At 44.2% G+C, this 26729-nt stretch overlaps 2 protein-coding genes across 2 annotated transcripts in view; one reads left to right on the top strand and one right to left on the bottom strand.

Moving 5' to 3' along the window:
* LOC111156325 (BRCA1 associated protein) overlaps positions 1–26729 on the top strand; it is a 110863-nt gene that overhangs the window by 50798 nt on the left and 33336 nt on the right. The gene's annotated exons all lie outside the window — the stretch shown is intronic.
* Positions 1–26729, bottom strand: part of LOC111156324 (acyl-CoA dehydrogenase family member 10) — a 44444-nt gene that overhangs the window by 15044 nt on the left and 2671 nt on the right. Inside the window, exons 3-9 of the mRNA XM_022517091.1 lie at positions 24517–24716; positions 19388–19536; positions 16603–16797; positions 13293–13451; positions 11824–11983; positions 10294–10435; positions 5751–5819 (exon numbers count right to left, since the gene is read on the bottom strand). Coding sequence (XP_022372799.1) covers positions 5751–5819; positions 10294–10435; positions 11824–11983; positions 13293–13451; positions 16603–16797; positions 19388–19536; positions 24517–24703 — 1061 coding nt within the window. The 5' untranslated portion in view covers positions 24704–24716. The remainder of the gene's footprint in view (positions 1–5750; positions 5820–10293; positions 10436–11823; positions 11984–13292; positions 13452–16602; positions 16798–19387; positions 19537–24516; positions 24717–26729) is intronic.

The following is a 26729-nucleotide window of genomic DNA, read 5'->3' as shown; positions in this document are numbered from 1 at the left end:
AAGTTGCTTTGAAAAGGCTACCATTAAAACTGTTTATCCTGGGGCACCTGGGTGGCTCAGTGGTTAAAGCCTCTGCCTTCGGCTCAGGTCATGATCCCAGGGTCCTGAGATCGAGCCCCTCATCGGGCTCTCTGCTCGGCGGGAAGCCTGCTTCTCCCTCTCTCTGCCTGCCTCTCTGCCTACCTGTGATCTCTGTCAAATAAATAAATAAAATATTTAAAAAAAAACTGTTTATCCTGACTTAACCATGGGCTAGATATTAAATTTATTATTAAACTATTGTTAATTATCTTAAGTATAATAACACTGCTGTGGTTTGAAAGAAAATGTCTTTATTTTTAGGCGGTTTATGCTGTATGCAAAGCACTTCAAAAACTTCAGTCAATTGGGGCACCTGGGTGGCTCAGTGGGTTAAGCCTCTGCCTTCAGCTCAGGTCATGGTCTCAGGGTCCTGGGATCGAGCCCCACATCGAGCTCTCTGCTCAGTGAGGAGCCTGCCCCCCCCCATCTGCCTCTCTGCCTACTTGTGATCTCTGTCTGTGAAATAAATAAATAAAATCTTAAAAAAAAAAGATTCAGCCAAAAATAACTGATATAAAGTGAGAGAGAAAACAGTTATTTATTTATAAAACGTGTAAAGTTATAAAATTATTAGATTGTATAATTATTGCTATTAAAGTTATTCACATAAAATACATCTATACACATACATCTATAAATATAAAAAGCAAATATGGCAAAATGTTAACAATGTTTTAATCTAGATGAAGGACTTTTTATACTATTTTTTTTCTTCTTTCAACTTTTCTGTATGTTTCAAAATTTTCTTAGTTAAAAAGTTGGGACAAAAAGAGATAGATTCAAAAAACTTATTACAAAGCAGTTTAGAAGGACCATAATAAAAAATTAACAAAAATAAGCAACATGAAAGTAGATGGATATAAATTTTTAAATGATAAAGAATGTTTCCTACCAATTTTCACAAAAGCAGGCATTTCTTTCAGGACAACTTAAGGACCTGTGAACCTCCAGGGAAGGTTGCTATAAAGTCTCCTTACTCTCCCACCCCAAATGTATTTGTCTTCACTCTAACAAACTGGTATTTGAGTTACTATATGGGCTTTTCTCTTCTGTAGTTTGATTATGTAATAAAAGAAATAAATCAGAACATTACCCTGAATCTTCACAGAGGTCAAGAACTTTGGGAACAGGCACTCCAGCATTGGCAAGGGCTTTCATTATCCTGCTGGAACAAAGAGAAATGAGCAACAGTGCTGGCTGAATTGAGATTTTCTTGAAACTATTTTTCTGAATTAAAATCAATACATGCAGAAATCAAAGCAGAATTCTAAAAAATATTCAGTTGACCCCAAGATAGTCAAGAAGAACAAAAAACAGATGGGAAAAACAAGAAACAAATAGCAAAATTATAGAACTAATTCAAACATCAATAGTTACTTTACATTTATTAGACTAAACATTTTAATTGAGACAGAGATTGTCTTACTGCATAGAAAGGCAAGACTTAACGATATGCTGTCCACAGGAGACATTCTTTTTTTTTTCTTTTTTTTTTTTTTAAAGATTTTATATATTTATTTGACACAGAGAGAGAGAGAGAGAGCACAAGCAGGGGGAGTGGCAGGCAGAGGGAGAGGGAGAAGCAGGCTCCCCACAGAGCAGGGGAAGCCCGATATGGGACTCAATCCCAGGACTCTGGGACCTTGACCTGAGCCAAAGGCAATGGCCGAACCAACTGAGCCACCCAAACGTCCCATTCTTTTTCTTTTTTAAGATTTTATTTTTTTAATTTGAGAAAGCGTGCATAAGAGAGCACAGGGAAAGGGGCAGAGGTAGAGAGAGAGAGAGAGAGAGAGAATCCCAAGCAGACTACATATTGAGCGTGGAGCCTGACTTGGAGCTCGATCTCATGACCCTGAGACCATGACCTGAGCTGAAATCAAGAGTGGGATGCTTAATTGACTGAGTCACCCTAGGCACCCCCAAGGAGGAAATTTTTAAATGTTTTAAATAGAAAAATAATTACTCGGTCTTATCACCAGTATTTGGCTCCTGCTTTTGCCTGCCTGGTGTCCTTTCCCTGCTTCATGTTCTGATATTAATACCTAGGGTTTCCTTTGGGAAACGGCTCTCTGTAGCTACTGTCATGCCACAGAGTTTGGATGGGACTGACCCAGTGCTTGTTTCCAAGGATAGGCACAAGAGCCAGATTCGGCCAACCTGAACAATGCAGCCTCCTGACCCCAGACGATGGTTCATATTGGGCCAATAAGTCAATCTCAGGAGGTATGCTGGAACATTCACTAAGGTTATAGAGGAAAAAAAGAGTGGAGAGATGGAGGTAGAGAGAGAATGAATGGGTCCTGGTGATATTATTTGGGCCCCTGGATCTAGTCATTCCTGAAAGATTTAAATTATGAAGCCAGTACATTTTATCTCTCCTTTTATTTTCTTAAAAATTTTATTTATTTATTTGAGAGAGAAAGAGAAAGAGAGAGAAAGAGACAGTGAGAGAGGGAACACCAGCTGGGGGTGTGGGAGAGGGAGAAGCAGGCTTCCTACAGAGCAGGGAGCCCAATGCGGGGCTCGATCCCAGGACCCTGGGATCATGACCTGAGCCGAAGGCAGATGCTTAAAGACTGAGCCACCCAGGCGCCCCTTACCTCTCCTTTAAAAAAACAAAACAAAACACTTAAGTCTGTCTAGGTGGGTTTCTGTCACTTGCAGCTGAGGAATAGTAACATGCTACCCCAACATGGTAAATATTTTGGCGGGTTCCTTTCTAATATTTTTGTTTCAGTGCAGAAGTCTTTCAAAAAAAATAGTTAGGTGTTGGCTCAGCCAGTTAAGTATCTGCCTTCAGCTCAGGTCATGATCCCAGGGTTCTGGGATCGAGGCCCACGAGCCTGCTTCTCCCTCTGCCTGCCACCCCCCCTGCTTGTGCACACACTCTCTCTCTGTCTCTGTCAAATAAATAAATAAAATCTTAAAAAAAAAAAAAAGTTAGGGGCGCCTACTGGCTCAGTAGGTAGAGCGTGCCACTCTTGATCTTGGGGTTGTGGGTCTGAGGCCCGTGCCGGGTGTAGACAGTACTAAAAAAAAAAAAAAAAAACAAAAAAAACAAGACATAGGATAGTACTATATGTGGTTTGTATCTGTTTTTATTATAATAAATTATAATTATAATTTTATTATCATTTTATCATGACATTTTTGTGTTATTTGTGTTATACTTTTGTTGGCTGCAGTAAGAGCAGAGTCATTAAGGCCGGGATGTGGAATCCTACGACCCCCTGGGTGTGAGGTCGAACTCTGTCACTGACATGCTAGTTGTGTGTCCTGGGGATGTTGCTTAATGTCTTTAAGCCTCACTTCCCTCACCAGTAAAACAGGGATCATAATAGTAACATATCATAAGTTGTTGTGAGAATGCTTTGGGTTAACAACACATCCAAAGCATTTATGATAGTGTCTGGTGCATGCTAAACACTCAGTAAATGTCGGCTGTTACTCTTGTTTTTGTTGCAACAAATAGACATGCCAAGGTTTAATCATTTCCTGATTATTGTACCATTAGGGTATTTCCAATTTTTTATTATAAACAACATTGTGGTGGCCATTTTAATGCATAAAGCTTATGCATTAATGCATAAAGCTTGTTTTCCCTATTGAGAATTATTATTATTATTTAAAGATTTTATTTATTTATTTGGAGCAGAGAGCCTGATGCGGGGCTCGATCCCAGGACCCTGAGACCATGACCTGAGCCGAAGGCAGAGGCTTAACCCACTGAGCCACCCAGGCGCCCCTCTTTTTTTAAGACTATTTATTAGGGGGAGGGGCAGAGGGAGAGAGAGAACCCTCAAGCAGACTCCCCACTGAATGTGGAGCCCAATGTGGGGCTCGATCCCAGGCCCCTGAGATCATGACCTGAGCTGAAAAGAGCCAGCCGCTCAATGGACTGAGCCATCCAGGTGTGCCGGCACTGCTCTTTCTGTCTGTTTGCTCTAAGTGCTGGGGAACAAGTTCAGACCCAGAGTGCTGGACATTTCCTTTCCTTCGTACATAAGCACGGAGGGTTGGAAGTACCCCATCCCCAAACCACCACATACACGGCCCCATCTATATGTTTTTGCCAGCATGTCTCTCTTGTGTTTGGTCCCCTTGTGCAAGCGACAGGAATGAAGTGTAAGTGTGATAATGGAGGAAAGTGCCATGTTGAGGGGGAGACTTTGGAGCCACACAGAACTAGGTTTAAATCCTGCCTCTGGCTTTTCCTAGCAGTGTGATTGTGAGAGATTTACTGACCCCCTCTGGGCTTTGTTGTTTTAGTCTGGAAAACTTCAAAGGGTTGTTATAAGAATTAGGGGAACAAATATATAAGGATTGCCTGGTTCCAATGAGGCTTCAATAACTATCCCATCTCATTGATGTTATTTCTGTCATTCTCTGCTGGTGTGAGTGGCACATACACTCCCCTGTGGTATTAAGGTGATACACCAAACTCTCATTAAACCATTTTTTAGTCATTATTAAAAATCAGCTTACAATTCTAAAAGTTGCTTTGAAAAGGCTACCATTAAAACTGTTTATCCTGGGGCACCTGGGTGGCTCAGTGGTTAAAGCCTCTGCCTTCGGCTCAGGTCATGATCCCAGGGTCCTGAGATCGAGCCCCTCATCGGGCTCTCTGCTCGGCGGGAAGCCTGCTTCTCCCTCTCTCTGCCTGCCTCTCTGCCTACCTGTGATCTCTGTCAAATAAATAAATAAAATATTTAAAAAAAAACTGTTTATCCTGACTTAACCATGGGCTAGATATTAAATTTATTATTAAACTATTGTTAATTATCTTAAGTATAATAACACTGCTGTGGTTTGAAAGAAAATGTCTTTATTTTTAGGCGGTTTATGCTGTATGCAAAGCACTTCAAAAACTTCAGTCAATTGGGGCACCTGGGTGGCTCAGTGGGTTAAGCCTCTGCCTTCAGCTCAGGTCATGGTCTCAGGGTCCTGGGATCGAGCCCCACATCGAGCTCTCTGCTCAGTGAGGAGCCTGCCCCCCCCATCTGCCTCTCTGCCTACTTGTGATCTCTGTCTGTGAAATAAATAAATAAAATCTTAAAAAAAAAAGATTCAGCCAAAAATAACTGATATAAAGTGAGAGAGAAAACAGTTATTTATTTATAAAACGTGTAAAGTTATAAAATTATTAGATTGTATAATTATTGCTATTAAAGTTATTCACATAAAATACATCTATACACATACATCTATAAATATAAAAAGCAAATATGGCAAAATGTTAACAATGTTTTAATCTAGATGAAGGACTTTTTATACTATTTTTTTTCTTCTTTCAACTTTTCTGTATGTTTCAAAATTTTCTTAGTTAAAAAGTTGGGACAAAAAGAGATAGATTCAAAAAACTTATTACAAAGCAGTTTAGAAGGACCATAATAAAAAATTAACAAAAATAAGCAACATGAAAGTAGATGGATATAAATTTTTAAATGATAAAGAATGTTTCCTACCAATTTTCACAAAAGCAGGCATTTCTTTCAGGACAACTTAAGGACCTGTGAACCTCCAGGGAAGGTTGCTATAAAGTCTCCTTACTCTCCCACCCCAAATGTATTTGTCTTCACTCTAACAAACTGGTATTTGAGTTACTATATGGGCTTTTCTCTTCTGTAGTTTGATTATGTAATAAAAGAAATAAATCAGAACATTACCCTGAATCTTCACAGAGGTCAAGAACTTTGGGAACAGGCACTCCAGCATTGGCAAGGGCTTTCATTATCCTGCTGGAACAAAGAGAAATGAGCAACAGTGCTGGCTGAATTGAGATTTTCTTGAAACTATTTTTCTGAATTAAAATCAATACATGCAGAAATCAAAGCAGAATTCTAAAAAATATTCAGTTGACCCCAAGATAGTCAAGAAGAACAAAAAACAGATGGGAAAAACAAGAAACAAATAGCAAAATTATAGAACTAATTCAAACATCAATAGTTACTTTACATTTATTAGACTAAACATTTTAATTGAGACAGAGATTGTCTTACTGCATAGAAAGGCAAGACTTAACGATATGCTGTCCACAGGAGACATTCTTTTTTTTTTCTTTTTTTTTTTTTTAAAGATTTTATATATTTATTTGACACAGAGAGAGAGAGAGAGAGCACAAGCAGGGGGAGTGGCAGGCAGAGGGAGAGGGAGAAGCAGGCTCCCCACAGAGCAGGGGAAGCCCGATATGGGACTCAATCCCAGGACTCTGGGACCTTGACCTGAGCCAAAGGCAATGGCCGAACCAACTGAGCCACCCAAACGTCCCATTCTTTTTCTTTTTTAAGATTTTATTTTTTTAATTTGAGAAAGCGTGCATAAGAGAGCACAGGGAAAGGGGCAGAGGTAGAGAGAGAGAGAGAGAGAGAGAGAGAATCCCAAGCAGACTACATATTGAGCGTGGAGCCTGACTTGGAGCTCGATCTCATGACCCTGAGACCATGACCTGAGCTGAAATCAAGAGTGGGATGCTTAATTGACTGAGTCACCCTAGGCACCCCCAAGGAGGAAATTTTTAAATGTTTTAAATAGAAAAATAATTACTCGGTCTTATCACCAGTATTTGGCTCCTGCTTTTGCCTGCCTGGTGTCCTTTCCCTGCTTCATGTTCTGATATTAATACCTAGGGTTTCCTTTGGGAAACGGCTCTCTGTAGCTACTGTCATGCCACAGAGTTTGGATGGGACTGACCCAGTGCTTGTTTCCAAGGATAGGCACAAGAGCCAGATTCGGCCAACCTGAACAATGCAGCCTCCTGACCCCAGACGATGGTTCATATTGGGCCAATAAGTCAATCTCAGGAGGTATGCTGGAACATTCACTAAGGTTATAGAGGAAAAAAAGAGTGGAGAGATGGAGGTAGAGAGAGAATGAATGGGTCCTGGTGATATTATTTGGGCCCCTGGATCTAGTCATTCCTGAAAGATTTAAATTATGAAGCCAGTACATTTTATCTCTCCTTTTATTTTCTTAAAAATTTTATTTATTTATTTGAGAGAGAAAGAGAAAGAGAGAGAAAGAGACAGTGAGAGAGGGAACACCAGCTGGGGGTGTGGGAGAGGGAGAAGCAGGCTTCCTACAGAGCAGGGAGCCCAATGCGGGGCTCGATCCCAGGACCCTGGGATCATGACCTGAGCCGAAGGCAGATGCTTAAAGACTGAGCCACCCAGGCGCCCCTTACCTCTCCTTTAAAAAAACAAAACAAAACACTTAAGTCTGTCTAGGTGGGTTTCTGTCACTTGCAGCTGAGGAATAGTAACATGCTACCCCAACATGGTAAATATTTTGGCGGGTTCCTTTCTAATATTTTTGTTTCAGTGCAGAAGTCTTTCAAAAAAAATAGTTAGGTGTTGGCTCAGCCAGTTAAGTATCTGCCTTCAGCTCAGGTCATGATCCCAGGGTTCTGGGATCGAGGCCCACGAGCCTGCTTCTCCCTCTGCCTGCCACCCCCCCTGCTTGTGCACACACTCTCTCTCTGTCTCTGTCAAATAAATAAATAAAATCTTAAAAAAAAAAAAAAGTTAGGGGCGCCTACTGGCTCAGTAGGTAGAGCGTGCCACTCTTGATCTTGGGGTTGTGGGTCTGAGGCCCGTGCCGGGTGTAGACAGTACTAAAAAAAAAAAAAAAAAACAAAAAAAACAAGACATAGGATAGTACTATATGTGGTTTGTATCTGTTTTTATTATAATAAATTATAATTATAATTTTATTATCATTTTATCATGACATTTTTGTGTTATTTGTGTTATACTTTTGTTGGCTGCAGTAAGAGCAGAGTCATTAAGGCCGGGATGTGGAATCCTACGACCCCCTGGGTGTGAGGTCGAACTCTGTCACTGACATGCTAGTTGTGTGTCCTGGGGATGTTGCTTAATGTCTTTAAGCCTCACTTCCCTCACCAGTAAAACAGGGATCATAATAGTAACATATCATAAGTTGTTGTGAGAATGCTTTGGGTTAACAACACATCCAAAGCATTTATGATAGTGTCTGGTGCATGCTAAACACTCAGTAAATGTCGGCTGTTACTCTTGTTTTTGTTGCAACAAATAGACATGCCAAGGTTTAATCATTTCCTGATTATTGTACCATTAGGGTATTTCCAATTTTTTATTATAAACAACATTGTGGTGGCCATTTTAATGCATAAAGCTTATGCATTAATGCATAAAGCTTGTTTTCCCTATTGAGAATTATTATTATTATTTAAAGATTTTATTTATTTATTTGACAGAGAGAGATCACAAGTAGGCAGAGAGGCAGGCAGAGAGAGAGGAGGAAGCAGGCTCCCCAGCGAGCAGAGAGCCCGAAGCGGGGCTCAATCCCAGGACCCTGAGATCATGACCTGAGCGGAAGACAGAGGCTTAACCCACTGAGCCACCCAGGCGCTCTGAGAATTATTATTATTATTATTATTTTTTTAGATTTTACTTATTCATTTATTTGACAGAGAGAGAGACAGGGAGCGCAAGCAGGCAGAGGCAGAGAGAGAAGCAGACTCCCCACCAACCGAGCAAGGAGCCCGATGCAGGGCTCGATCCCAGGACCCTGAGATCACGACCTGAGCTAAAGGCAGTGGCTTAACCCACTGAGCCACCCAGGCGCTCTGAGAATTATGATTATTATTTTTTTTTAAAGATTTTATTTATTTATTTGACAGAGAGAGATCACAAGTAGGCAGAGAGGCAGGCAGAGAGAGAGGAAGGGAAGCAGGCTTCCTGCTGAGCAGAGAGCCCGATGCAGGGCTCGATCCCAGGACCCTGAGATCATGACCTGAGCCGAAGGCAGCGGCTTAACCCACTGAGCCACCCAGGCGCCCCTCTGAGAATTTTTTTTTTTTTTAAAGATTTTATTTATTTATTCGACAGAGATCACAAGTAGGCAGAAAGGCAGTCAGAGAGAGGAGGAAGCAGGCTCCCCGCTGAGCAGAGAGCCTGATGCGGGGCTCGATCCCAGGACCCTGAGATCATGACCTGAGCTGAAGGCAGAGGCTTTAACCCACTGAGCCACCCAGGCGCCCCTGAGAATTATTTTTTAAGGAGAGATTCCTTTAACTAGAATTCCTAGATCTAGAAGTGTGACTACTCTGAGATTTTTAATAAATTGTGTCATGCTGTTTTCCAAAATTCCCCAAATTGTCCATTTGGCACTTCATAAGCAGATACCATATTATGTTTCATCTTCAAATGCACATTTTATTCCTTTACTAAAATGGAAATTCTCTGCATTCCTGGATTTTTGGAATAGCACTCCCAGAATTCCTCAGTACTTCTGGGAATGCTCAGAGAGCGTTTGCAAGCAGGGTGCAGAAAAGCAGAGTGGGGGCTTCATACTTTTAGGGTTTCCCTCCTGTAAATGCACACCTGTTCCTGCATGAACGCATATATAAGTGCTCAGAAATAGCTATAGGTTTTCTCCTCTGATGACCCCCTAAGGCTTCATAATCTTCAGTCACCACTGCTTATAGTACTTGGAGAAGTCAGAGTCCAGGAACTAAAAAATCCCAAGGACAGAGAGTAAACAGTACGAACAAGAAGGGGCCAAGAGACATCAGATTTCCTTTCCTACTCTGCAGCACTCCTTCTGCAGAGCATAGGGGGCTGGAAGGGAGAAGGGAGCAGAACGGGAGAAAGGCTTCCAGGAGAATAAGCCCCCAACCAGTGAAGCCCATCCAGAATCTTCTAGTTTGGAACTAGGTTTTTCAACCTACTATGTTTAATATTTCCTATTTGCAAAGGGGTTGGGAGGAGGGTGTATTACCTATATTCATTTTATTATGGAAAATTTCAGACATACCTCCGTAGAGAGATTCTTATGACAAACTCCCACATGCCCACCGGCCAGTTTCAACAACCATCACCTCATGGCCATACTTGTTTTGGCCTCAGCCCCACTGATAAACTGAATATAAGACTAATGGTCTTAAAGTCTTTAAAGACTCCAGGGTAAGACTAATGGGTATTTCAGGAACACTCTTTTTCACCCAGAGGTTCCCCCCTAAAAGTCTGGTTTTCTAGAGGTGTAGGTCTAAAAAAGCAAAAACAAACTTCGGAATAAAATTAGGTGACATGTTCTTATTGGAAATAATTTTGGAAATTCACACTTGCACATTTAAATGTATCCGGGCTCTCTGACGGGGCACTGGCTTGTTAGTTCGGGGCTGAGCTGCAGAGGCTGGGGGGTGAGGACACCCCGGCTCTGAGAAGTTACCTGAACTCCCTCTCTACTGCATGGGTGGATGGAACGAATGTCCCCGGGGGTTTCCTTTTCAGAACCAGCTGGTGGTTACCGAGCCTGACATAGTAGGTTGGACTGGACTGCCCGTGATCAAACCGAAGGAGTTCCAATGGACCTGCAAGTTTGAAAACCAAGAAAATGAAAGCAGTTCTGGAGGACAGAGCTGGGCATTCCTGCTTTCTAATGAATACATTTGGGGTGCAGAACATTCTAATTTGGGCTACACCTCCTACTCGGGCACCAGAAATGACTGAGGGCCAGGTGTACCGCCCCCCCCACCCCAGCTCAGGTCCACTACCATGTGGCAAAGGCCACTCTGTTTCTACCACCGTCCTTCTCACTTTGTACAGGTGTCCAATTTTGTCCCTCTGGCCAACTCCCGTTCTGCGAAGAAAAGCTTTTTTGATTCTGTTTATCAGCCACAAGCACAATCGTGGCAGCCCATCAGGCGAAATGGGATGCTTTAAGTCTGAGGATGAACAGTGCCCTTGTGTGTCCCTCAGCCCATACCCGGCCAAACCACGCCTGACACTGGCATGACGGCTGAAAGGAGCTTCTGCAGAGGCCGACAGCTGAGCCAAAGTGCTTTCACCGGACGTGCTCTCCCACCCCAGTGGGCTGAACTCTGTGGCTCCCTCCCAGGAACATCCTGATGAACCCTCAGCTTCATCATAAGACCTAACTCCGGACATAGACTCCTCTCACGTGATCAGAAGAGCAGGCAATGGGAGTTTGCCTGAGATCATTGGTCTGCTCCGAAAGGGCCCCTTAGCAGTACAAGAGACCCTAAGAACAAACCAATTCCTGGAGAACAGAACTGTGAAGCACAACACAAAATGTCTTTTTCAAGGATTGAATGTATGGCAGCAAGGCTTTATTACCAGGTGGGAATGTCTTCATTCCCTGGGTGGCTCAGCCTTCAGCTCGGGTCATGATCCCAGGGTTCTGGGATCGACCCCTGCATCAGGCTCCCTGCTCTGTGGGAAGCCTTCTTCTCCCTCTCCCACTCTCCCTGCTTGTGTTCCCCCTCTTGCTGTGTATCTCTCCATAAAATAAATAAAATCTTTAAAAAAAAAAAAAAGCCCCTGAGGCAACTAGCTGTTTTTCTGAGGCTGAAATTCAAAGGATGAAAGAAGGCCTTGTCCCATTGCCAACTCAGGGAACTTCTTAAGTCACCTTCACAGAACAGGCTGTTGCCTCAAAACAATTAGACACACTCCAGTGCTCCTGGGCACATACCACTGGCTCCAGGTCCCAGGGGACCCCCGTAAACCCCCCCCCCCACACACACATACTCTCAGGTGGAAGAGGGGGCACGTGACCTTTTGGGGTTAATGCTTTTTCCCAAGCAAGATTGAAAGCTGCTTTCAGATCCACTGAGCCCAACAGCTGTTTACCTCATCACACTGCCTGTCTCCAGCATATTCCACAGGGGTTTCAAAGGGAGAGCCAGACTGAAAGTTGAGCCTTAAGAGAGTCAGCAAAATACAAACATGGAAATACCTGTGCTCTGGGTCCCCAGTAGGTCTTTGAGGTACTTCTCCAAGGAATCTCGTGGAATTTCCACTGTTTCTCTCACAGGGCCAGTGTTTGGAATAACCATTCTCATCGTAAAGCCTAAAAGGGTTTCTAATTCCTTTACGGCAGTTTCTGGGTCATCAACCTGGTTTCAAAGAGAATATTGAATATTGACTATCCTGGCCTCCTGCCTGTTCTCTAGTTTTGTGGGTTTTTTTTTAAGATTTTATTTATTTATTTGAGAGAGAGTGTGAGTGAGAGAGAGAGAGCATGAGCGGGGTGGGGGGGGGAGAGAAGGGGCGGAGGAAGAGGGAGAAGCAGATTCCCGGCTGAACAGGGAGCCCGATGTGGAGCTCGACCCCAGGACCCTGGGCATCCTAGGACCCGAACACAGGTGCTTAGCCGACTGAGCCACCCAGGTGCCCTAAAAGGGTAGTTCTTTAGAGGGAGATAGCCAAGAAGTCAGGTCTCTGGGCAAGGGCCTTGGAGGCCAGGATAGTCAGCTAAGGAGGAAGCTGTAGAATGAGCTTCCTCTTCCCATTTAATTCCTAACCACATTAACTGTTCTTCTCCACTGGGAAGAGTGCCAGTTAAGAGTCCCCGATGCTCCCTCACACCAGGAGGCCAGCACACAGCAGCATCCACCCTGTCCCAATGGCCTGTCAGCTTCATAGCAAAAACCCAAACGTCAGGGCACCTGGGTGGCTCAGTAGGTTAAAGCCTCTGCCTTCGGCTCAGGTCACGATCTCAGGGTCCTGGGATCGAGCCCCGCATCGGGCTTTCTGCTCAGCCTGCCTCTCTGCCTACTTGTGATCTCTATCTGTCAAATAAATAAGTAAAATCTTAAAAAAAAAAAAAAAAAAGAAACCCAAACGTCACAAGCCAGTCAGAGACCTCCTCTTGTGGCTTCTCACCCTTCACAGCCATCACCTGGGTGGTCCTTGTGGCCTAACCCAGAACAGCATTACTAGGATAGCCTAACTGCTATCCCAAACGTCCTCAGCCTGCCAGCCACGTCCTTGTGTAATTCCTTTTTTTCCCCCTAAGATTTTCTTTCTTTTTTTTTTTTTTGAGAGAGAGAGAGCATGATAGGGGAGAGGGTCAGAGGGAGAAGCGGACTCCCCACTGAGCAGGGAGCCCAATGCGTGGCTTGATCCTGGGACTCCGGGATTATGACCTGAGCTGAAGGCAGTCACTTAACCAAATGAGCCACTCAGGTGCCCCTCCTTGTGTAATTCTTTTCTCAAACTGACTCCTTGGTAGGTGTTTGTCCTCCTTCCCTTTGAAAATGTGAGTGGCTCGTCACATAGATTTCCTAATTAACAAGAAAAAGAAGACTACAGCAGCATGGGGGGAAACCACTAAACACAATTATGATTGTGAACAGTCTGCACAGAAATGCTGAGGCTAGAGCCTGTTGCACAGCCGGGGTTCCAAAAAATGGTGACCGTTACCTGAATGGTGCGAATGCCAAGGCTGGTAGCAGCTTTTAGGTTTGGTCCAAGATCGTCAAGAAAAATGGACTCCGACGGCTGCAGGCCGAGCCGCTCCAAGCACAGCTTGTAGATCCTGGGGTCTGGCTTACAGACCCCTTCTAGGCAGGATTCCACGACCTGAGCGAGGGACAGGAGTGAGAGGTGAGTGTCTCTAAAAGGCGGTGCTCCCACATGCGTCCTGCCATAGAGTTTGAAGAGGAAATAATACAAGGACAGTTGAGATTTGTTGTAACAAGTAACTTAGGAGTGTTAGGATGTAAAGTGATGTTGCTTTTTAAAGTTGGACATGGAAATCCTGGATTGCTACCTGGGGGCAAGCTCAGAAAACCAGAGTTCTGCTTCAGACACAGTGACCTTTTGCAAACGGTGAGGCCATAATGGGCCTCTGTGTCCTCATCAGTAACACGGGGATGCGAACGGCTATCTTACCTACTGTAGCGGTCGTTGAGAACTTTATTTTTTTTTATTATATTTTTTAAAGATTTCATTTGTTTATTTGACACAGAGAGAGAGAGAGTACAAGCAGGAGGAGCGGCAGGGAAAGGGAGAAACAGGCTCCCCGCTGAGCAGAGAGCCCAATGTGGGGCTCGATCCCAGGACCCTGGGATCATGACCTGAGCCGAAGGCAGAGGTTTTAACCCACTGAGCCACCCAGGCGCCCCTGTTATGTGGGTTTTTACAATAAAAAAACTATGTAAAAGCTTTTTAAATTAAAAAAAATAGATGAAAAAAAATTCTTAAAGCCAAGACAGATTCCTACAGTACTGAAGAGTTCAGTCTCTAATGTTGATAGAGATTTCAGGATTGCTTACACTATCTTTATTCCATGAAACGTGTGTGTGTGTGTTTGCATGTGCCTGTGCACGTGTGTGTGTGTGTGTGTGTGTGTGTGTGTATGTATGTATTTAGAGCTTTAGAGAACAAAAACCTAAATCATTGCCCTTGAGGAAATATTTTTAAAACTCCAGGTCTCCTGCTGATCTAAAATAGGAAAACCCACCAGAAAAGCTGCTGGAAAGCACATGCCAGAAAGCCTGTGAAGTCTAAATAAACAAGTCCATTTTTTTCAAGAAGCTCAATAGGTCTTTTAAAATTGTAGCTTCACTTGGAGGGCTCAGTGTGAGCCTGACCAGCTTCGGTTGTCCAGATGACGATATCATTCCTATAGCTGCCCTGGATGGAAGGAACTTCTGAAAATAACTGCCATGAGCCCGGACCATGCAGAGAGCTTTGCATGCATTATTCCGTGGGGGGCACACAGCTACCCTACAACCAGAAATTGCTATTCCTGAATTACAGATGAGAAAACTGAGGTTCAGGAGAGCAAGTTTGCAAGCAGCAGAAACAGGACTGAATCTGGCCAAGGTTAGGAGCGCTCACAGGGGAGGGAGCTTGGAAGAGGTCTGTATGTGTACTGCAGGGAAACTAACCATCTAAGCAGGTGGGGAGCCAGGCAAGATGTCCAGGGAGGAGAGGACTCCATGTCTGATGGGCTTTCTACAAGAAGGAAGGAGGATGTGGCAGGTGAAAACAGTATGGGTTGGGAAGTTAATTTCTAACCTTCATGCTCTGAATTTCTGCCTGTCCATTCGACTAGATTTCACGTTCTAAACTAGCACTATCGGATAGAGCCTTCTGCAGTGATGGAAAGGCTGTATCTGCACTCTCCGATACAGCAGCCACTAGCCACATGTGGTGAGTGAGCCCCTGAAATGCCCCAAATGTGTACTCCAGTGGGCAAAGATCGTCCGTCACATGTGACATGGTATCCCTTCATGCCTCGCCAGCACCCTGCACAGAGTAATGGCTCAATGAGAATTTATTTTCTAACTGAAGTTTAAGCAGGTCATCTAAAAATAATTCATTATCTATCCCAGGATAATACTCTATTTTCTCTTGGGGAAATGGGGAATCCTTTATAGGTACAGTAACCTCCTGGCCCAGAAGACCATCTCTGCACTCAGTATGTCCTCAGTGTAGTTTGACAGTCTAGCCCTGGGCTAGCCAATACAGTAACCACCAGCCGTATGTGATTATTTACATTTTTTTTAAAGATTTTATTTATTTATTTGACAGAGATCACAAGCAGGCAGAGAGGGGGAAGCAGGCTCCCTGCTGAGCAGAGAGCCTGATGTGGGGCTCGATCCCAGGACCCTGAGATCATGACCTGAGCCGAAGGCAGAGGCTTTAACCCACTGAGCCACCCAGGCGCCCTGATTATTAACATTTAAACTAATAAAAATGAAATAAAATTCAGTTCTTCAGTGATACTAGCCACATTTCAAGTGTTTAATAGCTGTGTGTGACTAGTAGCCACCATATTGGACATTTCCATTATTGCAGTAAGTTTTGTTAGCACTAGTCTCAGGATTAATGCCACAGAAATAGAGAGCAACATCGCTGGTCTTTTTTTTTTTTTTTTTTTTCTTTTTTGAGGGGGAGGGCAAAGGGAGAGGGAAAGAAAGAATCATCTTAAGCAGGGGTTTGCGCTCACAACCCTGAGATCATAACTCTGAGACCATGACCTGAGCCAAAATCAAGAGTCAGACGCTTAGTCAACTGAGCCACCCAGGCGCTCCTTTTTCTTCTTTTTTTAAAAAATATTTATTTAGGGGCACCCGGGGGGCTCAGTGGGTTGAAGCCTCTGCCTTCAGCTCGGGTCATGATCCCAGAGTCCTGGGATCAAGCCCCGCATCGGGCTCTCTGCTCGGCGGGAATCCTGCTTCTCCCTCTCTCTCTCTCTGCCTGCCTCTCTGCCTACTTGTGATCTCTGTCTCTCAAATAAATAAATAAAATCTTTTAAAAAAAAATAAAAAAAAAATTTATTTATTTAAGTAATCTCTAGACCCAACACAGGGGCTCAAACTCATGACCCTGGGATCAATATTCACACACCCTTCCGACTGAGCCAGTCAGGCACCCCAACAGGGCTGGTCTTTGAAAAGGTCAGCAGGCCCTTTAAGACGTGAGGCCCAATGAAAGTTTGTGTGTTATATGATGAATAAGGTTCAAATTCAGAATGTGAAAGTCTCTAAAGCTGAGGTTTCAACCATTTATCAAATCCCATAAATACTGGACTTTGCTGAGAGCTCAGTGACCTTTTAAATGTCCTCTTTTCGTCCTGTTAATGTCTAAACCTAATTTAGTCAAGTTAGTCTGGATAAGAAAACCCATTCACTCAAGACCAGCTAAAAGGCAGCATTTAATGATGACTCCTGAAGCAAGGACAGAGTCTCTGTTTTGATTGTTTGGGTCACTTCAAGCTTACCACATCAAACTGTCTCCGGTCCAGGGGCAAAAAGCTTTTCCCATTGGGGAGATAAAAATTATTGCTCAAGACTGCAGTCCGAAGGCCTTTTGCCCGAATTTGAGTTATGGCCTCAGTCATCACTGGGAACTGCTTTGCCACTTGGTCACTGGTCAGCAGAGAGAAAAAGGAGCCCACAGGTACAGAGGTCTTCACCTAAAAGTGGGGAGGGGAGAGGAGAACTGATAATAATTAAGAGTAGGAGGAAGAGGTTATCACCAACAGAGAAAAATATTGCTGCCTAAAGGAATTCTCCTTCGGCCGTTGTGCAGAACTTTGCATACAAGTTTGTAAAAACTGACTTTCAGTGCCAATGGTAAGAGACTAGAGCGATCTCTATCAATATTCCTGATAAATGAATTCTTTATTTTACTCATGGATTGGCAATCTTCAGAAGTATCAACTGCAAAAGTATATGAGGCAGATCTGATTTAATCCTTAATGATCCAGAAGACATATAATGATTTTCTTTTTTTTTTTTAACTTATTTATTTGATAGAGAGAAAGAGAGATCACAAGTAGGCAGAAAGGCAGGTAGTGGGAGAGGGGGAAGCAGGCTCCCTGCTGAGCAGAGAGCACAATGCGGGGCTCGATCCCAGGACCCTGAGACCATGACCTGAGCCGGAGACAGATGTTTATTGCCTGAGCCACCCAGGAGCCCCTGACTCAAAGTTTTTAATATGTTCACAAAGTTGTGTGACCATCACCACAATCAATCTTAGACCATTTTCATCACTCTGAAAAGAAACCCCACATACGTTGGCAGTCATTCCCCATTCCACCTCCCATACCCCAATACTCTCAGTCCTAGAAAATTAGTAATTTACTTTCTTTTCCTATAGACTTCCCTATTCTGGGCATTTCATATAAATGGAATCATACAATATGTCGTCTTTTTTGATCAGCTTTCTTTCGTTTAGCACAATGTTTTACATACATATTTGAAATTGTGGTAAAATATACCTACTACAACATTTACTATTTTAGCCACTTTAAGTGTCTAGCTGGGTGGCATTAAGTACATTCATTATTGTGCAACCAATACAACCACTGATCCACAGAACTTTGTTTACTATAATTTAAATAATTTTAGTAGGATTACTGTGAAGTCCACACTTGAGTTAATGTAAATAAAGAACTTAGAACCAGGGGCACCTGGGTGGCTCAGTCAGTGAAGTGGCTGCCTTCAGTTCAGGTCATGATCCTGGGGTCCTGGGATCGACCCCCATGTCGGGCTCTTTGCTTGGCAGGGAGCCTGCTTCTCCCTCTCTTTCCTGCTAATGCTTGCTCTCACTATCTCTGTTTCTCTCACTCAAATAAATAAATAAAATCTTAAAAAAAAAAAGAACTTAAAACAATGCATAGTACAGAGAAAGGGGTCAATATTATTACTGCTTTTTAAAATTTTTTTAAAACTCTTTTTTTTAAGATTTAATTTATGTATTTGAGAGAGAAGAGAGACAACATGAGTAGGAGGGCCAGAGGCAGAAGGAGAGGGAGAATCTCAAGCAGACCCCATGCTAATCACGGAGCCTGATGCAGGGCTCAATCCCAGGACCCTGAGATCACGACCTGAGCTGAAACCAAGAGTTGGACAATTAATGCACTGTGCCACCCAGGCACCCCTTATTATTGCTTTAATTAAGCTTTCTGATCAAAGCTGTTATGCAGACAGCTCCTCTTACAGTTAGTTGAGCAAGAATTGATGGAGCTTAGTAAGGAATACTTTTACTTATTCATATCTGTAGCTACAGTTGAGTTCCTGGGAATGGAAGAAATACATTAAAAACCTTTACTATAGGGGCGCCTGGGTAGCTCAGTGGGTTAAAGCCTCTGCCTTCGGCTCAGGTCATGATCCCAGGGTGCTGGGATCGAGCCCCACATCGGGTTCTCTGCTCGGCAGGAAGCCTGCCTCACCCTCTCTCTGTGCCTGCCTCTCTGCCTACTTGTGATTTCTGTCTGTCAAATAAATAAATAAAGTCTTTAAAAAAAAAAAACAAAAAAACAACCTTTACTATAGGGGCCCCTGGGTGGCTCAGTGGGTTAAGCCTCTGCCTTCGGCTCAGATCATGACCTCAGAGTCCTGGGATCGAGCCCCCCCCCCGCATCGGGCTCTCTGCTCAGCAGGGAGCCTGCTTCCCCCCAACCCCCCACCTGCCTCTCTGCCTACTTGTGATCTCTGTCAAATAAATAAATAAAATCTTTAAAAAAAAAACCCTTTTACTATAAATGGGTGATGGGTGTTAAGGAGGGCACTTGTAATGAACACTGGATGTTGTATCCAAGTGATGCATCAACTACTCCTGAGACTAATATTACACAGTATGTTAACTAACTAAAATTTAAATAAAAACTTGAAAAAATGAACCAAACAAAATAAATAAAAACTTGAAGTATTTAAAAAAAAACTAACAAAAAAACTTAAAATAGATTATTAGGTTTTTACCTCTTTTTTTTTTTTAAGATTTTATTTATTTATTTGATGGACAGAGATCACAAGTAGGCAGAGAGGCAGGCAAAGAGAGGAGGAAGCAGGCTCCCCGCTGAGCAGAGAGCCCGATCTGGGGCTTGATCCTAGGACCCTGGGATCATGACCCGAGCCAAAGGCAGAGGCTTTAACCCACTGAGCCACCCAGGCGCCCCAGGTTTTTACCTCTTTATCTGCAGTTTAATCAACTTAAGGGTGAGTAGGGCGTTCCCCATTTGACAAAAAGAATATGTAAATTCAAGTGTTTTTATCACTCACAATTTCAGAGCAAAGTCTCCCAAATTCTTGCAAGAAATCCTCTGTTGTTATCTCTCCCCTCATAAGTTTCATCCAGGGCCCATTCTCACCACCTGAGATCCAGGCCTTCCGTAGAGTTCCAGGAGGGATATGATTTTGTAGTTCCCATTCTATAGGAAGTAAAATATGCAGTAAGTGAAGCACGTGGACCGATGGCCCGGCTTTGGGAAGCCTGGGGGAATTAGCGTCCCCGACCCGAGGCACTGCCATGGTGCCAGGCGGATTCTGCTGGGAATCTGAAGAAATTAAGGAAATGCAAAATCTCAGTGGGAGGCCTCCAAGGTGACAGTGATACTGAGTGAGGGGACACCGCTGCTAAGTGTCAGGTCTTTACCGGCTGCTTGACGGGACTCTGGACACTGCGTTATGTCTTTTCTTCCCAGGTCTCTCATTAGCCGGCTCATTCACACGGGCCTGGCAGGTAGTAAGGGAATAACGTGCATAATAAGCTGGATGTGCCAGAACACGCAGAGACTGTCATTTTGTGAACTGTAGTAATCCCGTACGGCAGTGGGGCCGGTGGTACACGGAAACGTTTGCTTGGGGGATGCTGTCTTTGTGGACTAAAGAAGAAAATTTCTTTTTTTTTTTTAAGAGTTTATTTATTTATTTGACAGACAGAGATCACAAGTAGACAGAGAGGCAGGCAGAGAGAGAGGGGGAAGCAGGTTCCCCGCTGAGCAAAGAGTGGGTGCGGGGCTCGATCCCAGGACCCTGAGATCATGACCTGAGCCAAAGGCAAGGGCTTTAACCCACTGAGCCACCCAGGAGCCCCTAAAAAAGAAAATTTCTATCCACAAGATGCTCAAGCAGTAACAGATCAGCATTTGTGTACACTGGGGACCTTTAGACAGGGGCTGCTTTTTCTTGTACAAAGTTGTTTTTTCTTTCTAAAATATAGCTGCTATGGGGCAAAAATACATAAAGCAGGGTGCCTAGGTGAATCAGTTGATTAAGCAGCTGCCTTTGGCTCAGGTCATGATCCGGGAGTCCCGGGATCTAATCCCACATCGGGTTCCCTGCTCAGTGGGTAGCCTGCTTCTCCCTCTCCTCCCTGCTCCTGTCACCTCTCACTATCTCTGTCTCTCTCTCTCCAACAAATTAAAAAAAAAAACTTAAAAGATATATAAAACAATCATAATTATTTCCAAGACATAATATGCTTTACACATTTTTTTGTTTTGATAAAATAAGGCCTGTGCACTGAAAATATCTCACCATAGAAAGTATAAAATAAGAAAGTAAAATGATATCTCATTCTTCAGAAATAATCAATGTTACTAATCTGATCTATATCTTTCGAGAACAGCAAGACTTTTTTTTTTTTTTTTTGGAGAGAGAGCATGTATGCAGGAGAGTGGGGAGGGGCTAAACGAGAGAGGGAAAAAGAATCTTTTTTCTTTTTAAGATTTTTATTTATTTATTTGGCAGACAGAGATCACAAGTAGGCAGAGAGGCAGGCAGAGAGAGAGGAGGAAGCTGGCTCCCTGCTGAGCAGAGAGCCTGATGTGGGGCTCGATCCCAGGACCCTGGATCATGACCAGAGCCGAAAGCAGAGGCTTTAACCCACTGAGCCACCCAGGGGCCCCGGGAGAAAGAATCTTAAGCTGACTCGACCCTGAGCCCAATGAGTGGCTCAGTCCTACCCCAGCGAGATCATGACCTGAGCCAAAACCAAGAGTCGATGCTTAACTGACTGAGCCTCCAAGGTGCCCCGAGAATAGCAAAGCGTTTAAAGCTCAACCCAAATAATCCTACTTGTTTAATTTGAGAACTAAAGTGTGTCACATTTTTTATGGTCTGAGAATTGGCAAGTACATAAGGGAGCTGGCACTCTCATATACTGTTGATGGGAGTGGGAACAAGCACAACCTCTATGGAAAGCAAAATTTTAAATGTATATCCAATGCAGTAATCCTACTTTCTAGGAATCTCTCCCACAGATAGATCTATAAAAGTCAGCAAAGAATATGTACAAGACTGCGCAGAACTACTTGTAATAAAAAGAATCAGAGGGCGCCTGGGTGGCTCAGGTGGTTAAGCGTCTGCCTTCGGCTCAGGTCATGATGCTGGAGTCTCTCAGGATCAAGTCTTGGGATCAAGTCCCGAGTCTTCCTCTGCCCCTCCCTGCACTTGTTTTTTTTTCTCTCTCTCTCAAATAAAGAAAAAAAAATCTTTTTTTTTTTTTTAAGATTTTTAAAAAAATTTATTTGACAGGGGAACCTGGGCGGCTCAGTGGGTTAAGCCTCTGACTTTGGTTCAGGTCATGATCTCAGGGTCCTGGGATCAAGCCCCACATCGGGCTGTCTGCTCAGCAGGGAGCCTGCTTCCTCTCTCTCTGCCTGCCTGCCTACTTGATCTCTCTCTCTCTCTAATAAATACATAAAATCTAAAAAAAAAAAAAATTTATTTGACAGACATCACAAGTAGGCAGAGAGGCAGGCAGAGAGAGAGGAGGAAGCAGGCTCCCTGCTAAGCAGAGAGCCCAATGTGGGGCTCGATCCCAGGACCCTGAGATCATGACCTGAGCCAAAGGCAGAGGCTTAACCCTCTGAGCCACCCAGGCACCCCAAGAAATAAAATCTTAAGGAAAAAGAAAGAGAACCAGAAACTTAAATGTATATTAATAAATGGCTTGTTAAATCACCTATGGTACATCCATATAACGGACTACCACACAGATGTATAAACTAAAGCAAGGATTTGCAAACTTGCAATTTGAAGCAAGGATGGCCTGGGAACCAACTCTGTCTCCCATCTGTTTTTGTAAGTAAGGTTTTATTAGAACACAACCACACCCATTCATTTACTGCTGTCACTGTTTTCTTGCCACAACAGCAAAACAGAACAGTTGTGGTATGGCTTGCAAAGCCTACTTAGCCCTTTATAGAAAAACTTTGCTAACCAAAACACACCTTGGTAGAGGTTACACTGACACGCTAGCCAGGGACATTCTACCCAGGGAGGAGGTCAGAGAAGGCTTCCCAGAAGCGAAGTCTTAAAATCAATACTAATAATCACCACAATATGCAGTGAGTGCACAAGATTCCAGGCACTGAGCCAGTAATACACTGCCTAACTTACCATCAAAAGTACCGGTAGGATTTGAACAGGTAGACAGGGCGGGGAAGGGCAGCTGCCAGCAGAGGGAGAGAACTTGCAAAGACACAAGAGTGTAAATGTGTTTGGCAAGTTTAAAGAACATCAAGTCAGCCCATGGCAGCTGAAATGTGGGCGATGCTGCAACACAAGGACGGGAGGGCTAATTTGCAAGAGGCCTTCGGATACCAAGTGAAAGCTTCTGGACTTCTTCTAAGACACAAAGCACAGGCACTCAAGGATTTGAAGCAAGGAAGGGAGGGGAGAAGATCTGTATTTCAGAAAGGTAATTCTGGGGGCTGTGTGGAAGGTGGCACAAAACCCAGAGTGCGGGCGCCTGGGTGGCTCAGTGGTTGAATCCTCTGCCTTCGGCTCGGGTCATGATCTCGGGGTCCTGGGATCGAGTCCCGCATCGGGCTCTCTGCTCGGCGGGGATCCTGCCTCCTCCTCTCTCTCTGCCTACTTGTGATCTGTCAAATAAATGAAAAAAAAAAAATCTTAAAAAAAAAAAAAAACCAGAGTGCTGGGGGGCAGGGGGCAGAGACTGACGGCTTAGGAGGCTCATGTGATGGTGCCGGTGGGGGAAGATAGGGAGCTAACCCTGGGCCGAGGCAGATGGAGTGGAGAGAAGTGAATAGGTTCTCCAGATACTCTGGATAAAGTTAAGAAAACTTTCAGTTTCGTCCAGTGATCTTTGTCAAAAAGGAGACTCGGCTGCTGGTCAAGGAGGCAGGTTTGTGGCGGGGGCAGTAGGATGGCTGTTGGGAAGGTGGGAACTGCCCTGCTGTAAATGCCAGTGGAATATGAGCAGAGGAATAGAGAGGCTGAGGGCCCAGCTGCAGTTGGAGGTAAAAAACTGCTGAGTCCGCTTGCTTATTAGCTGGGTCATGTGAGAAGGGAAACCTTCCTGAAATGAAGCCAGGAGGCCAGAAGGGGGAGCTCTCACGCCCTTCCGAGTCCCGTCAGTTACAGAACCCAACAGAACAATCTCCAAAGGGAAAGGATCATCACTTCCTGGCCTCAGCAGGAGAAAGATGTTGCTTCACTCACTACCCCAGCACCTCAGCTGATGAGAAATCATCGTCGCCCTGAACTCCTGCCTTTCTCCAGTGGACGTTTGTTCAAAACAAGCCCTCCCAGTTTCCTCCTCTTTCTCCACAAAATAATGTTCCTCTCCTTTGTGGGACTAGCCTGTGGTGTTGGCCATAGCTTGCTTGTCCCAAACTGCAATTCTCTTGCTATTCCCAAACAAACTCATTTTTTTTTTTAAGATTTTATTTATTTGGGGCTCCTGGGTGGCTCAGTGGGTTAAAGCCTCTGCCTTCGGCTCAGGTCATGATCCCAGGGTCCTGGGATCGAGCCCCGCATCGGGCTCTCTGCTCAGCGGGAGGCCTGCTTCTCTTCCTCTCTCTCTCTCTCTGCCTGCCTCTCTGCCTACTTGTGATCTCTGTCTGTCAAATAAATAAATAAAATCTTTAAAAAAAAAAGATTTTATTTATTTGACAAGCAGAGATCACAAGTAGGCAGAGAGGCAGGCAGAGAGGAAGAGAAGCAGGCCTCCCGCTGAGCAGAGAGCCCGATGCGGGGCTCGATCCCAGGACCCTGGGATCATGACCTGAGCCGAAGGCAGAGGCTTTAACCCACTGAGCCACCCAGGCGCCCCCAAACTCATTTTTGCTGGTAAAATAACTGCTTCATGTTTAAGGTCAATAGGAAATATTTACTCAGGGGCATGTAAAACCTGTACTTGGATTCATTTAGCATGGAAAACTGCCCAACCAGCCACCACAGTAGGTCAGTTCTTCGGCCTTTTTCCCTTCCTGCTGGCTGGAATGAGAACGTGATGGCAGGAGGTGAAGCAGCGAAGACAGGCCATGAGGTGACATGGAAATGAAGGGCTGCCCAAACGTTCCTCTCAGCCTCCCCTTACACACTTCATTCCCCCTGCGCCAACCCTAGTTTCCAAAAGTGAAACAGAATGAAGAGCTCACCTGCCGCCACTCTCCCTGGAGAAGGAATGAGAACTCCACTCATGTCAAAAATCACCGCTCTGTAGGTGCCGCCTCCAGAATGAGCCCATTGCCTGGCTCGCTGGAGCCTCCCCTGGATGTGTTTCGGGAAGGTTGCCCTCCGAGCCCACTGGAGATGTGAGGACCGGAAGAGCTGCCTTATGTTCATGTTGAGGCCAAGGCTGCATGAGAAGACGACACAGGACACAGCTTGCTTTCCCTGCCTCCAATCCAGACCTCCATCCGGGGGCTTAGGAGTGCCAACTGGACATCTCCACTGATCTCCCGCAAACACTTCAAACAACCACTAGAATTGAGCCCTCCCGGACTACTCTGTTTTCTAGGCTCCTTAGCCCAGTAAAAGGTTCCACCATTCAGCTAGCTGCTCAAGCTAGAAAACTGGGATTCGCTCCTGACTTCTCTCAGTCCCCGACTCGGCCACCTCAATTCCATTGTTCTGTGTCCTTGTCTTCCTTCTGAAAATCGCCATCTACCTCTCTCCACTTACTATCCACAGATGATCTTGCCCATAGATCGTTGCAACAAGCCTCTTAATGGGTTCCCTTGCCTCTTCTCAAACTCTTCGTTCTTTCTCCACTCTTCAAGCAGAGTTGAGTGTGCCTTCAAAACTGCAAATTTGGCCACATCTTATTCCCATTTAGAACTTTCTTTTTTTTTAATTTTTTAAAAGATTTTATTTATTTACTTATTTGACAGACAGAGATCACAAGTAGGCAGAGAGGCAGGCAGAGAGAGAGGAGGAAGCAGGCTCCCTGCTGAGCAGAAAGCCTGATGTGGGGCTCGATCCCAGGACGCTGGGATCATGACCTGAGCTGAAGGCAGAGGCTTTAACCCACTGAGCCACCCAGGTGCCCCCCATTTAGAACTTTCAATGTCTCCCCACTGCCCTCAAGATAAACTCTCAGTTCCTTAACCTGCCCCAAGAGGCCCTTTAAGATCTGCCCCCCTCCTTGGTAGCAACTCTCCCTCTTTTTTTCACTTTAATCTGGATGATGTGGACATGCAAGTGTCCTTTAGGTTGTAATTTACCTGTCACTTCCTTCATGAAACCCCCTCTGGCTACCAAAAAAGACAGATGAGAAGCCTTTCCTGTATACTCCCAGAATGCCTGGTACTGACCTCCTCCTAGTACTGACGGTGCCTCCAATCACACCAACAGGCTCCTAACTGTTCCGCATTTGTCTCTTTTCTAAACACACTTTCAAAAGGTAAAAAAACAAACAAACAAACAAAAAAAACGGGCAAACAAAAAAAACCTATACTACACACAACACACACACATGTATATAGACACATGTCTATATATGGGGATAGAGATAAACCAAATGTGGCAGGATTTTTAGTCAATCTAGGTGAAGGGCATACGATTGAGAGTATGTAAGAGATCATTCGTTGTACATTCTTTCAACTCTTCTCTATGCCTGAAATAAAAAGCTGGGGTGAAAAAAAAATGATGAAAGCAAATTCTATTTGCAGTCAGTTCCACATGAAAATCTTTGCTTTTCTATAGCTTCAAACTTACTAAAAATCAGGTTTGAACAAAATAGTATGGGAAGACAGCCTGTAAGTTTACAGGAGTCACTTCGGTGAGGCCATCAGGGTTCAATAAAACATAGAAAACTCTAAGGAAAGGGTTCTCAAGCAGTAAATCTTCAAGATGATACTATGTTTTTCATGTAATTGGAAATTTGCAGAATGGGGGGGTAGGTTTTGAAATGAAAAACTCAAAGGTTGATTTGCATTTTCAGTTTTACTTATGTTCCCATGCCAAGGCCAGAGTTTATGATGAAAGGAGTTTATTTATAGGCTCATAAAAGCGTCAAAAACTTTGTGTCAGGGCTTAATGGCGACAAAAGGCGTCTCTGGGGCCTGAAGGGCTGACTTGCATCTCCACAGAGGGTACTAATGGATGAGTGGGCAATGCTCCCATGACCAGCTTGGTTATTCCTTCCAACCAGAGATGACGGTTCTGTTCTAGCCACTTCCCAACACGCACTTCAGAGTGGCCCAAACCTTGATCTCTCCCACCTCCAGGCTTTGGTACCTGCGCACTGACCATGACGGCTTTCCCCGCTTCATCTGCTTGTACATTTCCACTCGTTTTTATATCACAGCCTCAGCTTTATCTTTATCTCCTCGCAGAGGCTTTTTAAAATTTATTATTATTTTTAAAG

This window comes from Enhydra lutris, unplaced genomic scaffold (assembly GCF_002288905.1).
Source record: "Enhydra lutris kenyoni isolate GAN:26980312 unplaced genomic scaffold, ASM228890v2 scaffoldscaffold46, whole genome shotgun sequence".
Taxonomy (NCBI): domain Eukaryota; kingdom Metazoa; phylum Chordata; class Mammalia; order Carnivora; family Mustelidae; genus Enhydra; species Enhydra lutris.
Note: the sequence above shows the minus strand (reverse complement) of the source record. Positions and strands in the feature narration are given on the sequence as shown.